Raw genomic sequence first — 16,313 nt, 5'->3', positions numbered from 1 at the left:
TTTATACCTGTTTTTAAATGTTTCTGATTATCACTTAAAACCAGCTAAAAAGGCCTAAGACAGAAGCAAGCCATCAAACACCCAGCAGTTTATGTTGAGGTGACACCTCAGGATCCATATCCTGAGGCCTAGTCGCCAACTGTGGACCCCTCCACTCTATGGAATAGTTGCAGCCACCGAGCTGAGAGAAGACTGAACCTGTAAGCCCGCAAATAATAAATGCAGCAGCGACGACGGTGTTGGGGTCAGGGCAGGAGCTGAGCATAAGGAACCAGCTCGATCAAGTACAATGTGGCTCAATAATTAATTTTAAAGATGTTCCAGTTCTTCCCTGGGTTTGATGAGGGTAGATTTGATCATATTAGGCTGTTAATTTAACAACCTGCAAGTTAAGAAATAGTTGATATGAGTAGAAATAAATGAATCTCTGGCAAATTTCCCTTTTGTTGCCTTGTTGTACAACTCCTCTGAGTGCTGGTGGGCTTAGCGGTCTTGAGCTGCATCCTCGTCACCCACCTGCAGACGGATTCCTACTTCTGATACAGTACAGTAACTAACATTATATATTAAAGGGATCCATTTGCAAAGTAAAAAAGATGTAACAGTTGCTAATAAATCCAATAGGGAAATGAGAAGAGACCTTTTAAACCTGTCTTTGGTTAGAATATGGAACATGTTACTGTTGGGGGTAGTTGGGGTGAATCACATCAATGCAGTCAAGGGGAAACTAATGAGCACAAGAGGGAGAACTGAACAGGAGGATACATAGGTGAAGAGGAGGAGGAAATGTCTGTGGAATGTAAGCTACAGTTTAGGCAAATTGGACCAAATGTACTCTGAAAGATAGTTTGCAAAAATCATGGTAGATTCATGGTGAATCGATTGTGCTTGGTCTCTGACCTACCAGTTAAGGTGCTGAAGATTCTTTGGGATAGGGAGGATGTTTTCAGTCTGATGTCAGAACTTTGAGCAGGACCGGTTGTTGGAATCGCTGCTATTCCCACCTCTGAACTTGGTATGTTTCCAAAATACTCCTTAATCCATAACATACCTTTTAAATGGTGGAAAAAAAACCTTGTGATTCATGGTGGTGGAGTCAGAGAAAATGATACAGAGCTGAAGGAGGATGTATTCATGATGTTCCAAATTTTGGTGAAAGTGATGAATTTTAATAAGGGATTTAAAGAAGAATGTTGGAGGCAGAGAGGAAATTCGAGTGCGTGGGAGCTCATTGGCAGAAAGCACAGCACCTTATGCTGAGGCCCAGTGAGTGAGTGGTTGCACAAGAGGCCTGAGTCCAGTTTTGATGAGATGAAGGTATTTGAATAAAAGGCATTGAGAAATAAGGAAGCCTTACACATTGATGAGTAAGGTTAAGAGTGAGCAAATGAATATGGGCTACAAAGCTTTGCCTGACAATAAGTTAATAGAGATTTGGAGAATGGGAAGCCACCCAGATTACTGTTGGAATGGTCACTCTGGAGTTGACAAAAGGTCAGGGTGGGTGTCTCAATATCAAGCCTGAGTTAATGGTGATGTTGTAATAGACATAAGCACTCCTTCCTTGGATGTAATTATGGAGGTTCAGTGCAGGTGCCAACTCGGAAGATTTGATTGCAGGCATTTTGATTGATCCTACAATGGCAGACAGAGCAGGTGGATGAGATTCATTGCATTGGTGTCCAGGGCCAATGATCATGGCTTAAATTTCACCAATATTTAAATGAATGGAGGATCTTCCATGAAAGATAACACAGATAATCCTGGAGATAACACAGGACCAGGGGAGAAAAAGACAGTGCTGGAGATACTCAGATCGGATAGATAAGGGTGAAGCCAACAAAGGGTCCATTCATTAAGCTGGGCAATGGAGGAGAGGCTTTCGACAAGAATGGTGTGGTTGACAGTCGAAGTCGGTCAACACATCTCAGGGAACAACGAGAGATAATGCCCAAATATCACAATCACAGATTATTTCATTCCTGCCTGGGCTTCTGGAGAGAAATGGGTGGCCAATAGTTGTGAAAACAAGCCCAAGTATTAATCAGGTTGGACAGAATGCATACAGATTTTAGCCCAGATTAATCACGGTTTCAAAGAAAGTTAATTCATTAAATATCTCTCTGCTAGCTGGAACAGTTACAGACATGCCAGTGTATGTTATGATAGAACTCTGCAGGAGCAGTATTATGGAAGTATGGCTGTTTTTTTCATGTTGTTTGACTTCATTTGGAAAGAATGCGATTCTATTTGAACAGTGCAATGGAATCTCCCTAATCCAAAACAACAGCCTCAGTTTAACATCTCATCTGAAGGATGGTTCCTTCTTCAGTCATAACCTATGCTAATGGCTAACATTTTGACTTATCATACAGCTCTGGAACAGAAGTCAGATATCTCACAACTGAGCTACTGTGATCAAAAATAAATCTACATTACATAAATTGTTATTTACATCCCCACTCCCCCAACTGACAATTTTACATCATATCTCAGTGGCAGTATTTTGAGTGAATATGACTTGAAAACTTTAGACAAACACATGAAGCAACTGTTGTCAATGAACAATAACCACAACATCATGTGTATGAGTTTCACAATCTCAGTGAACTATAACATCTGGGGGATAAAGTAAGTGTTATAACTTTCCTGCAATTCTTTCTGCACACTCTACAATATGTTATATTAAATTCTATGTTTTGGATATCACCTTGTACTTGATGTACACAATTTATGTATACTTCCTAAACTATCCAAAATGGTGTGATTTCCTTGGTGAGGCAACAAAAGAAACCATTATGGACGTAGAAAATCTAGAAAATATATCTTCGATTTCCTTAAATGATTGCATTTGGTCCAGGGAGATACACTGACCCCGATTGTTGTCAGTGCAGCATGTAAAAGGCATATTTAGTCTGGTGTGGATTTATTTTAATCAAGTCATTGCTTCCCTTTAGTTCCTGGTCTGATTATTTTCTGATCTTAGATCAGGAGGCACGGGGACTAGCAAATTAGATCAGTCATTTTCCTACATTTTAAAATGCCAGTTATAAACTGAGATCCGAATACTCCAAAGGAGAAAGTAGGCCATCTACTTTATACACAGGGAGAGGAAGGTTTGGAATTTATTGATTTATTTCCAATTTTCTGTTTTAACAATTTTGGTCTTCAGAAAGAATGTTCTTACCTGTGTTGGCCGTGATCTTTTGAATTAACCTAAGTTGTATTTGAATTCCTATTGATGAACTGCCCAGAATGTACCACTGATTAACACCACCTTCTCCAATCTTCTTCTGACAAGCAACAAAATCAAAAGTGAAGAGAATTTTAAAAATTGCCCAGATCCAAAGCTGGCAACCTTTCCATTTGAGCTCATCACAATGATGAGCAAATGTTGTTATTTAATTTTATTTTCCCTTCTGTAGCCAATAAACTAAACCAGCATTTATACCATTATGCCACCAAACTTGCAAGTGCCTAAAAAATATTTTGTCAGCTTTGGTTCTAGGCAACTTTTTAATTCTCTTCACTTCTGATTCTTGTTGCTTGTCAGAAGATTGGATAAGTTGATGTCAATCAATGGTGCATTTTGGGCAGTTCAGCAATAGGAATTCAAGTTATGTAAGATCAGGATTGAGACTGCCATAAGTCATTCCACTACTGATGCCTGACAGCCAGCAGAGATTGAAGATCTCTATTTCTTCTGTCTGAATTGGGTCACAGAGGTGACAGAGACCTAAGAGATTTGTCCAGGTCCTTAACTATTCTACTGCTTTTTTTTGTTTGCAACAAGCAGTCACCGTAAGACGGTGAGTGGTTAAGTTGGTAAATTGGTTTATTATTGTCACGTACTGAGGTACAATGAAAAACTTGTCTTGCATACCGTTTGTACAGATCAATTCATTGCAACAGTGCACTGAGGTAGTACAGGGTAAAACAATAACAGAATACAGAATAAAGTGTAACAGTTACAGAGAAAGTGCACAGCAGGTAGGCAATCAGGTGCAAGCTCATAATGAGGTAGCTTGTGAGGTGAAGAGTCCATCTTATCGTAAATTGTAATCAAGTGTGAAAGCAAAGAGGAATTAAACTCTTTTTTCATAATTATAATTGATCTCCTTGCAGAAAGTTGAATGACAGGAAAGTTGAATGACACACCTTGCAGAAAGTTGAAGGCTGAGCTTTTTTTCAACAAAGCATTATGGGGCAATTATTACAGGAAGTTATGTGTGGCATTAATGATGAGTGGGAACAGCATTAGTGCCATTAATATTGGTCAATAGGATGCAATGAAACAACTCAAAAATTATAAATATGCTTCTCCTGCAGTATTTACTCGAGTGCCTATGAATCAAACTGGTGATCATTCCAAACAACCCTGGTTTGGTCTCTGTAAATCTGTCCTTATTTGTGACTGCAAGGACAAATGATGCTGTTGGAACTGATCAAAATCATGAAAATATCCCACTACTGTGCACCCAGCAGCTGAAATAATAATTAATGTCCTTGCCAAATTATTTTTTTCGGATAAATTGTTGGGAGGACAGCTAAGATAGAAAAGTTTATCTTTGCTGAAAGACTGTACAGAGTGAAGAGGTTTTCACACTATTAATCATCTCAGCCTTGCCAACTCTCCTTTGTGTTCGAGCTGCCAACTCCCTGCACATCTCTTAGGTTGCTTTCTTATCCTGAAGGCACCATACTTTTGACAAGAATGAGGGCAAAAAACTGCTCAAATTCCACTGAGATGTTTTAAAATTAATATTCAACTCTAATTAACAAAATAGCACAGTTGGGATTTCACAGGAGCTATCAGAATAATGCATCCCCGGTAATTGTGAAAATAATGTTTAATTGCACAAAATGTTGTATCTGACTTAATGAGGTTGTTTGGAGTAAGATCCTTTTTTGTGATGTGAAGATAATGCAATATTTTCCAGCCTTTGAACGCCAGATGGTTGCAACAAGCAGCTGTCCCCCACAGACGCAAAGGCATGTACACTTTCCCTTGAGCTTTACTGAATGTCATGACCTTTTCTTGCAGGTTGACTGGAATGAATCTACCTTCTCCTGTTATCAGCAGTAAAAACTGGCTCCGACTTCACTTCACATCAGACAGTAATCACAAGCAGAAAGGGTTTAGTGCTCATTACCAAGGTAAGAGCTAATGCCTACTTATACAGACCTCAAATGAAATGTGGTTTCAACTAAATCTTATGCTTGATCAAAATCCAAAAATAAACCTGCAGTTGCAGGAACTCTGAAATAAGAACAGAAAATCTGCAAATGTTCACCAGCTCAAACAACACCTATGAATAAGGAAATAGAATCAACATATCAGTTTGATTATCTTTAATCAGAACTGAGGAAAAAAGATTGAAATCGAACATGTTTTAAGGAAAAGGCAAAAGCGAATTACCGCTTCGGTGAGGAGGAGCATTTGCATCTCCAGACAGTGGAGAAGGGAAGAGGTGAAAAGGGCACTGTGACGTGGGAAGGGTGGTGGGTGTTGATGGAGCTGGAAAAATTAATCAATGTTGTGGAAGGAATGGTTCCCTTGAAATACTGATAGAGAAGGGAAGAGGAAGATGTATCTCATGGTGGCATCATGTTGATGTTGACAGAAATTACAGGGTGCATCAGAAGTTCACCAGGATGTTGCCTGAGATGTAGTGTTTCATCGGTGAGGATTTGTTTTCTTTGGAGTGGAGAAGGCTGAAGAGTGACCTGATTAAAATATAACATTATGATGGCAGCATTAAGGTAGATAGTGAGAAACTTTTCCTTTAGCAGAAGTATTGATGACTAGAAGGGTATAGGTTTATGGTACGAGGTAGGAGATTCAGAGGGGATTTGGGGAAGAAATATATCTCCCAGAGGGCAGTTGACACCTAGAACTCACTGGCTGAGGGGTTGGTGGAGACAGGTACTCTCACAATATTCAATAATTATTTAAATGAACACTTGAATTGCCATGGCATAGAAGATAAAGGTCTACATGTTGGAAAATTGGATTAGTACAGATAAATACTTGATGGCTGGCACAGGTACGATTGGCTGAAGGGCCTGTTTCCATGCCATATGACTCTTTGATCATGTTTTCCAGGGGTTCATCATGCACCTGAAAGGGGTGGTGTACAGTAGGGGCAGGTGGGTGGAGAGCCTTGGTTATGCAAGTGTGAAATGTAAGGTGCATTTTCTCATACACTTCAGTGAATGTATTGACAATACATGGAGTTCACTCTCTGAGTGTGCACATAACCAAATATTGTGTGCATATTAGAGATCTTTAACTGAAATTGGGTTGATGCCAGTTTTGGAGTGGAGGTTGAACAATTTCCCTTTTGTTCAATATTTAACATATTGAAGGTGAGGTGCAGTGAGAAAGGTTGAGCTAGGTCTTGGATTGATGGCACAGCCTTTCTTGACACCAGTCTATATTGAGCTTGGGTATGTTGTGGACACATTAGTTAAGATCATGACTTGCATGCCATCATGTAGCATATGTAAAAGGGAGATAAATGTTGGCAGGTATCCAGATTAGAGAAGGATGTTCCTCGGCCCCTCTGATAATGGAGTCAAAGGTTTTCGTGAAGTCAGTGAAGGCCATGGATAATAATTGATGTTCCTACCTGCATTTCTGTTCGAGTTGATGTGCTGTGAAGGTCATGTCCATTGTGCCCCTAGATAGATGGAAGTGCACTGTAACAACCGTACGCAAGGCATCAGGAGCAGGCGGTATTTTTCTTCAAGTTCTAAAACTCTTTAATCACAAACTTATAACCTCATTTCCCACATCTTGGAAGAGGTAAACGTGGCAGGGGATCTCATAGATAATGAAATTTAAGACCATTTTCAAGAAAGGAGACAGCTCTGATTATGGTAACTACAGAGGAAGTTGTTGTCAGGGTCTTCCTTGACTGCCTTCCTCCAAAACAATACCTAGGACATGGGAGCAGGGTGGTTAAATTTCAGAATTAGCATCCTGATAATCTAACTGGAAGCCCACCACAGCAGCTGGAGAATTTGCATTCAAATAGTTACATACATATGGAATTCAGCATCTATTTATGTTTAATGGTAACCATGCAATCACCGGAAAACACAAAACCCCATTTACTTCATTAATGTCCTTGAGAGAAGGAAATCCATCATCTTTATTCAGCCTGGCCTGTTTGTGACTATCTTCTGAAATGGCTGAACAAGTCCCTTAGTTCAGAAGCAGTCAGGGATGTACTCTAAATACTGGCATTATAGCTCCAAACATCCCATGAATCAGTGTATTAAATAATAAGGTGTTGTGGGCAGAGGAAACAAAGTACTTAAAAGAATGTTTACTTGCTGTAGATTTCTTTACTTTGTTTTGGGTGCAGAGTGTCTGTAATTGATTAAGTATGCACAGAAACAGGTCATTCACCTCCTTCAGCTGAATCTCGCATTCAATCAGGTCACAGCTGCCTTGGTCATCAACTCCTTTTACTTGATTTTGCTTCATATCCATTGAGGCAGCAAAAGTATATCAAGATCAGAATGGAAAAGTTTATTTGACCCCCAGCACGTCCCAAGCTTTGTTTTAAAGAGCGAGTTCAGGATTTTCCCTACCATTTATGTCAAAATGTGCAACCTATTTTTACTCCAAGCAAATCTAATTTTTAGATTGTGGTCTTTTCTTTCTGATGACACCCACCGGAGGAATTAGTTTCCTCTATATTTATCCTGCTGAGTCAACCACTCACTCTACCTAAATTCTGGTGCAGGCGTATTGGCAGTTTGTGCTTCAGTGCGGTGAGCAGCCATGAGAGAGGCTTGCTTGACTTTTTTTTTGAGAAGGGGAACTCATTGAAACCTACTAGATACTGAAAGGCCTGGATAGAGTGGATGTAGAGAGGTTGTTTCCATTAGTAGGAGAGTCTAAGATCCGAGGGCACAGCCTCAGAATGAAATGAGAAGGAATTTCTGCAGCCATAAGGTGGTGAATCTGTGGAATTCATTGAAACAGAGGGCCAAGTTATTGGGTGCATTTAAGACAAAGATTGATAGGTTCTTCACTGGCAAGTGGGTTAAGATTTACGGGAGAAGGTGGGAGAATGGGGTTGAAAGAAAACAGCCATGATCGCTTGGCGGAGCAGGCAGGTTGGGCCGAATGGCCTAATTCTACTCCTATATCTTATGGTCTAACTTCAGTTAAAGCATCTCCTATATTACCATCAGCATGGATTCTTGTCTTCCAGGAGGCTCTCCTCAGCTTCTCTAGAATTCACAGGGAAATGGTGAGCAAGTGTAATTAAAATATGATGTGGAGGATAGCGATGGAATCAAACTTCTTGCTTTATAAATAGACAAATGTAGTTCTGTGGTTTAGCTGATATTTGAGTGGACTGTTTGGAAGCTATGCTTGTTGTGATCATTCCCATGTTAGAGGGTGACAATAGCAAGCTGTGGTTCAAGTGGTTTGCACCATTAAGCTGTATCAGTTCAGATTTAATTGTGTACTTCGTAATATTTTTTCATGCTGTTTAATTGATAGTGTTGTCTGGTGTCATCCATGCTCAGTGATGGATTATTACTGCAGATGACATCAGCTACGTTGAATACAGATGGCTGAAATGCGTAAGATATCTTTGGGACTTAGAAGCTCTAGACAGAACTGTCAATAATGAAACCATTTCTGTTTGGACTGGTGAAATCCACGGCTGATTTGAAATGCTAGGAAACAGAAGGCTTAGCAAAGAAAGCACACCTGACTCAATAAGTGCTTATGATTGAGTAGTGATTCCATTCTAACACCAGCCAGTGATTCCATCAGCTGTGAGACCACAATGAAAAGAGACATGGGGAATATCTTTTGGCATCTGGTGGAGTAGCTGATTGAGTGCAGGTGGACTGGAGGGGCAGGTCACTGTCTAGAGATTTGCAATGTAATGACAGTTTGCTCTTCAGTCAGGGTGAAAGTTGGCACCTGAGGTTGCAGATCTGTGAGCTGGGAGATCTAAATCCCTCAGAGGAAGTGGCAGAATTAGGAAAAGCAGAGCTTATCTTGTCAGCAGGGAAGGAAAATTCACCAAGATGTGTCACTGACTGTAGAGGGAGGTATCTTAATTCCCAGCAAGCGAATCACAAGGGTCACAAACAAGGAAGACTAGATCCAAAATTCATGAAGCAGCTACATCCAATTGCAACAATAGTTTTACTTAGTCTGATCCAAGATGTTAAACTGCCCTGGTTTTGTATGACTAGCTTTGGCCTGTCTGAAGTTTCATTTCAGCAGCATTCCTGGCAGCAGTGAGCGCAGTCTGATGTTTAAATTCATCTCCTCCTCACTTGAAAGGCATTCAGAAATTTAAAGAAAAATAGCTGCTTTTACACTTTGAAATCTTTGACCTCCAAGAAAAGGATTTCAGTCGTCTTAACGGGAATTCCCTTCGGCATCGGCACACTTAATTGGAAACAAATGTTCCAAAAAAATTAAAGTAAGAAGCGGAAGTGCTCTTTGTTGTAGCTGCCTTTTAGTTTATTTTGTGTCATCCACTTCATCTAGCTCGGGTTTTGTTTTCGCTGCATTGTCACATCAACGCTTTGATCTCTTTCTTCTAGTTTCCAGTATGTTTAAAGAAAAACTTAGAATGCAGTGGCTTTAGCTTACTATATCATCCCTCACTTGAATAGTTTTACCCAATAATGGACATGAAGAACCAGTGTTCTCCTTGATGTTGATACTGGCTCTCCATTAGAATCCTGAGTGTTACGGGGTAGATATTCTGCTGCTTGGAGATTGTTGACTGCCTGTCCTTGGGTCATACTGCTGCATCCAGCGTGGTCTCAGGTGCAATCTATTGCTGGGAGGCTCCCTCTCAGTACACTTATGTTGCCCAAAGCAGTGACGTGCAACAAGGTGTCTCTCCCAGCATAAGTGGCCAATGACACTCAGAGACAGGCAATGCGCTCCTCTCTACCTGTCCCCAAGACTTGACGACTGCCACTGATGTTGAATGTTTGTGAATGTCCTTTGCATTTAAATATACCTTGGCGCCATTAAAGAAAGATAACACTAAAATTGCAATAGAAACACTTGCACACAATTAAAACAATTAAAACCAGTTGAATTACCTAAATTAAATCAAATCAAAGAATCCACACATTGCTCACGCAGTAACCATTTCTTCAAATAAGATTGCTGTTCTTGGACCAGGTTTAACTGGCAGTAGGTCATCTGAGTGTTGGGAAATCTGTGGAAGTTAGTACAGTTTGATCGAACTCAATGAGATGTCCAGTAGTGCCCTGCAGGGTCAGTTGGTGGCATATTCAGTGCAATGGAAGCTGCCGCTGTCTGCTTAAGCCTGTTTCAGCACTAGAAACTGGGATTTCTGTGCAGAAATTGGGGTTAAGTCCCAGCAGAAATATAGATACATGTGTGGAAGATCTATGAGATGATATTGCTTCATGAACTTTCCCTTTTTTCCGACCCTCCAAGTCCTGCAGTCAGTTCAGTGTTGTCATCCGAATACAACATCAGCTCAATTTTATTGTAAACAATGCAGAAAACCAGAGGAATTCTGGTAACATTTGATTTTAAATCCCATGAATAAGAGTGCAATTACGCATTAATAAAGAAGTAATTAGAATACTAATTTGCACCAATACCTTTGTAATTACATTGCACTTAATTATGATTGAACATGTTGTTCTCAGTTAATTAATATATAGAACTGTCTCCGTCCTTTCATTATTAAGTTGTAAATTAAGTGTGGTATGTTAGTCCAAGTGAATCATGTAACAAATATTAAAGCAAACTTGAATGGACACAATAGTTTAAAAATAATTGCTATCTTGAAAGAGAATGTAGAATGTAGAATGAAAGAGAATTTTAGTTCCATTTAAACATAAAAAAATGAATTGTTATCAAAGATTGGAGGCAGAATGGATATTTCCAGTAAAATTATGGATAAGATTTTGCCAGGTTTTGATGGCAGTTCTGCATGGAATTACCAGCATTTACATTTGTAAGTACTAGCTGGTTCGGCAAGTGCTTGCTGCAACTCTGTGGTACGTTAGAGATGGTAAAGAACTATAAGCCCATGTGCATTTCTCTGCAGATATTATAGCTGTGAGGAATAGAAGCTAAATTCCATTTGTGTACACAGTAATGTTTTCAGAAGTTAAAAATGCTTCAAGTGGTTTTATTTCTTTTTTGATATATATAGATAATAGCTGAACTTTTGAATTGCTATTCCTTTGTTAAAAACATTTTGCAAGTGCTTCTGAATGTTAAGGACAGTCTGAAGCATTGAAAAAAGCTTGTTTTTGCCTCTGGGTAAAGATTTCCCTGCAGGTACATGGGGACTTGCTCTGGCCCTTCCCTGTGACCCAGTTGCGTCACTTGATGCCTTGGCACCACTCAGATCTTCATTGATTATGGCCTTGAGCTCTTGGCCAGTGAGTTTTTCAGGAATATGCATCAGGTTAGCTGCAGGGGAGTCACAATATCTCGGGACTGAGTGAAGTGTCGGCAGGATCTGTACCATGTCTCACATGCTGCAGTGTCTAAGGACAGTTTCAGCTAGCATTTGCCATAAGGCCATAAGACATAGGAGCTTAATTAGGCCATTCAGCCCATCGAGTCTGCTCCGTCATTCAATCATGGCTGATTTATTTTTCCCTCTCAACCCCGTTTCCAGCCTTCTTCTCGTAACCTTTGACGTCCTTACTAATCAAGAACCTATCAACCTCCACTTTAAATATACCCTATGACTTGGCCTCCACAGCCGTCTGTGGCAATGAATTCCACAGATTCAGCACCCTCTGGCTAAAGAAATTCCTCCTCATCTCTGTTCTAAAGGAACATCTTTCTATTCTGAGGCTGTGCCCTCTGGTCCTTGACTTTCCCACTACTGGAGCTCCATGCCCACTCTATCCAGGCCTTTCAATATTTGGGAGGTTTTAAGGAGATCTCCCCTCGTCCTTCTAGACTCCAGAGAGTACAGGCTCAGAGCCATCAAACGCTCCTCATAAGTTAACCCTTAAACTTGACCATAAACTTCCCTACACAGTATTCCATCTGCCACTTCTTTGCCCATTCTCCCAACCTGTCCAAGTCCTTTTGCAGACTCCCTGCTTCCTCAGCATTACCTGCCCCTCCACCTATCTTTGTATCATCCACAAACTTGACCACAAAGACCTCAATTCCGTCATCTAGATCATTAACATATAACGTGAAAAGTAGCAGACCCAACATCGACCCCTGCGGAACACCACTAGTCACCAGCAGCCAACCAGAAAAGGCCCTCTTTATTCCCACTCTTTGCCTTTTGCCAGTCAGCCAATCTTCTATCCATTCTGGTATCTTTCCTGTTATACTATGGGCTCCTATCTTGTTTAGCAGCCTCACGTGTGGCACCTTGTCAAAGGCCTTCCAAAAATCCAAGTAAACAACATCCACTGACTTTCCTTTGTCTATCCTGTCTGTTACTTTCTCAAGCAATTCCAACAGATTTGTCAGGCAAGATCTCCCCTTAAGGAAACCATGCTGACTTTGGCCTCTTTCATCATGTGCTTCCAAGTACCCCGAAACCTCATCCTTAGTAATGAATTCTAAAATCTTACCAACCACTGAAGTCAGGCTAACTGGCCTATAATTTCCTGTCTTTTGCCTCCCTTCCTTTTTTAAGAGTGGAGTGATATTTGTGATTTTCCAGTGCTCTGGAACCCGACTCTAGTGAATCTTGAAAGAGCACTACTAATGTCTCCACAATCTCTTCAGCTACCTCTTTCAGAACTCTAGGGTGCAGTCTATCTGGTTCAGTTGACTTATCCACCTTCAGATCTTTCAGCTTCCCAAGCACCTTCTCCTCAGTAATAGCGACTACTCTCACTTCTGCTCCTGACACTGTCAAATTTTTGCCGAACCAGCTGGTACTAACAAAGGCAAATACTAGTAATTCCATGCAGAACTGCCATCAAAACCTGGCAAAATCTGATCCACAGGGTGACTTGAAATATTCATTCTGCCTCCAGCAGAAATCAGGCATATGAATTGTGGTAGTGCATTCTGAACAGAAACCCAAACTCTTGTCTCAGTTTTTGCTCAAGTTTCATCCTGTTCTTGTATCATGGTGAAGTTTCTTATTGACATGTTGTAAATCCCCAGCGTAGCACGCAGTTGGGTGAAATTGAACTGGAGTCCGTCTGCTGCCTGAACATCCCACACACAATGCCATCTGCTCGTGCTTACCAAGATCAGATGTGGAGGATCAAACAAGCAGGTCCCCTGCATCTGGCTTCAGTGCTGAGTAGGCCTCAGGCAGTGCACTGCTGGGGTCTCGACTTCTCCCAGGCCCAAAACACCCTGACAGCCTTTGACAGGAGGCAAGGTTAGAGATAGAGCCTGGGAAACAATGCAGCAATTATTACATCTCTCTGATATTCAGTCATTAAGATGTGATTGAGATTACTTTAAATAATCAAAAAAAAAAGAATTATTAAATTGATTAAAAGACACATTAACCAAATTAAATGTCTCCAATATTCTTTACACGATCACTTAAAAAGCAAAATATGGCTGCAAATAAAGATTTAGGGAGGGGCCTTAAAGGTGAAAATGGTGCTGGATTTGAGGAGAAGTTTGAGGAAATTTGAGAGCTAAGGTTGTAACATCTGAGGGTTAGCCTAACATTGGTTCGGTGATAAGGAACAAGGATGTGCAGCAGGGTCTGGATATTTATTCTCACACTGGCTGGTAATTGTCTCATTCCAAGGAAAACACACTAAATTGATAATCAGTGATGAGTGGTTGGCATAATTAATATTTGTCGGTCTACTCCCCCGGCCCCTCAATATTCTGTTGCACGTGAGGCCCATTCTTCAGCAGCTCTGCATGGTAGAGTTTCCAGAGGTAGATGGTGGGTAATTGGGATGGTCACAGAGTCATAGAAGATATCAGCACAGAAACAGGCCCTTCAGCCCACTGAGTCCACCCTCACCCTCAAGGACCCACTTTTACACTTATCCTACACAATCCCTTTTTATTCTCCCCACATTCTCATCAATGTCCCAAATTCTACCACTCAAATACATGCTATGGACAATTTAAACAGGCCCAATGAACCTGCTAACCTGCCATGTTTTTGGTGTGTGGGAAGGAAATGGAGCACCTGGAGGAAAGCACACAGTCACAAGGAGAAGCTGCAAATTTCACAGGCAGCGCCTGGGGTCAGGATTGAACCCAGGTTGTTGGAGCTGTGAGGCAGCAGCTCTACTGGCTGTGCTACCCCACTGCCCCTGAGGTGAAAACATTTATTGTGAAGAAGTCCAGGGAGTTAAAATGGAGGGTTAAAGCTTCAGCCAATGGGACACTGGGACATCAAAGAGCAGGTCATGAATGGGGATAAGGGGAGCTTTCAGGTAGGGATGGAGGTTGGGAGTGCAATTGGCTTAGGTCATCATCAGGATCACAGTGGTATACAGCGTCATCACGGTCGTAGTCAGGCAAAGGTTAGGTGGTGGGAGGAATCCAATGTAATCAAGGTGCAGGTGGGGAGTGAGTGTTAAAAAAATAATTTAAAGGAATCTTACTTTAAGCTGGAATATATTAGGTTTGGTCTCCTTGTCCACATGTCCAATCCATCCTTTATCTTTGTTATTTTTATCCTCCATTTGATGCATCAATACACTTGCGCCTCTTGCATACCTTTCCATTCCCCAGGACTTCTGCCATGCTGGAATAACTGTTTTTCCTTACAGCTCTACCAGACATTGGTAGCTCATCCTCGTGTCAAAAAAAAATCCCACCAGAGGTGACACTTTCATGCTGAAACTGTTTCTTCGGTCCTTGAAAACCCCGGCAATCTCCTCAATGCTCCAAATCCACTGTCTAACTGTTTGCCTGGATTCCAGAGCCACCTTAATGAATGGAAGATGGTGTTTGACAATTTGAGTGAAGTGTTTGAGGATGTTAACACCGCAAGTAGATAATGAGAAACCATTGGATGTAGCGTATTTAGCTTTCCAGACAATATTTGATAAGAATATTGGATAAGAATATTGGATATTTTAAAATTTATCAAGGATAGAGGTTTGGTTCACCAACAGTCCAAGAGAAGGGATTAACAAGTTATTTACATGATTGGCAAAATGTAACTCGTGAGCTGCCTCCAGGATCAGTGCCTGGGGGTGTTCAGAATCCACAGGAATAATGCAGACAAAAAGACCGAGTGTATAGTAATAAAGTTTTTTGATGATACAACTAATGGTTGTGAAGTTGTGAAGAGAATCTGCAAAAGAGTATAAATTGGTTATCTGAGTAGACTAAATTGTGGCAGATAGAACATAATATGGAGAGGTGTGTAGTTATCCTCGGGTGAGAAAATTGGAAAGGAGTAATATTTTTTAAATTGTAATGGGAGGTTCAATCACCGATCTCGTCAGTCAGTCAGTCATGGTACAAGTGTGTTCAGTGAGCAATCAGCGCAGTGTGCAAGGGAGCTTAAAATGTTGGTTATCCTGTCTCTGCAATCTGGTGGTACAGGAGAACATCCATTTCCTACATGTTTGGGATAAAGACAATGTATTTCCTCAGTCTGTAACAATTCACTTATCATCCATGACCCTGGAGCATGCTTCTTCCTGTGCTGTCCCTCATAGCGAACCCACACAGACCCTTTTCCTTTCCATTAGTGTAGAAGCCTGTGATGGCCAGGCCTCATCTGCCATCAGCCTGAGCCCCTGTTATTCCTGTTGCTATGACAATGACTAGCTCTGGTGCCTACTGAGAGATCCTGGATGCCAGTGGAGAAGTTTCTAAAATAAGCCCATATAACAGTTTGTTTTGCTAAGTTCTATCAAGTGCTGGTCATCTCTTCTACCTCTCCAATTTATTGCTGCTGCTGAGACCTTTGGTGGGACCATGCGTGCAGATTTGGTCTGGGAGTTTAAGGAAGGATATACTTGCCCTGGAGGCAATGCATAGGAGATTCCAGGTACGAAAGGGTTATTCTCTGTGGAAAGATTAAGCAGGTTAGGCCGTTGCTCTGTAGCGATTTGAGCAAAGAAGCTTGAGAATGTAGATGCCAAAGGATGCTAAGATAAGATAAGATATCTTTATTAGGTCACATGTACATCAAAAACACACAGTGAAAATGCATCTTTGCGTAGAGTGTCCTGGGTGCAGCCCGCAAGTGTCACCAGGCTTCCTGCGCCAACACAGCATGCCCACAACTTCCTAAACCGTAGGTCTTTGAATGTGGGAGGAAACCGGAGCACCCAGAGGAGACCCACGCAGACACGGGGAGAATGTACAAACTCTTTACAGACAGTGGCCA

General features: G+C 41.1%; 1 protein-coding gene across 1 annotated transcript in view; it reads left to right on the top strand.

Annotated features, from left to right (window-relative positions):
* Positions 1-16,313, top strand: part of LOC127581617 (CUB and sushi domain-containing protein 1-like) — a 1,418,367-nt gene that overhangs the window by 912,590 nt on the left and 489,464 nt on the right. The window contains 1 exon segment of the mRNA XM_052036133.1: positions 5,045-5,157. Within this exon segment, the coding sequence (XP_051892093.1) occupies positions 5,045-5,157 (113 nt within the window).

This window comes from Pristis pectinata, chromosome 22 (assembly GCF_009764475.1).
Source record: "Pristis pectinata isolate sPriPec2 chromosome 22, sPriPec2.1.pri, whole genome shotgun sequence".
Taxonomy (NCBI): Eukaryota; Metazoa; Chordata; class Chondrichthyes; order Rhinopristiformes; family Pristidae; genus Pristis; species Pristis pectinata.
This window is presented reverse-complemented; position numbering and strand designations above follow the sequence as displayed.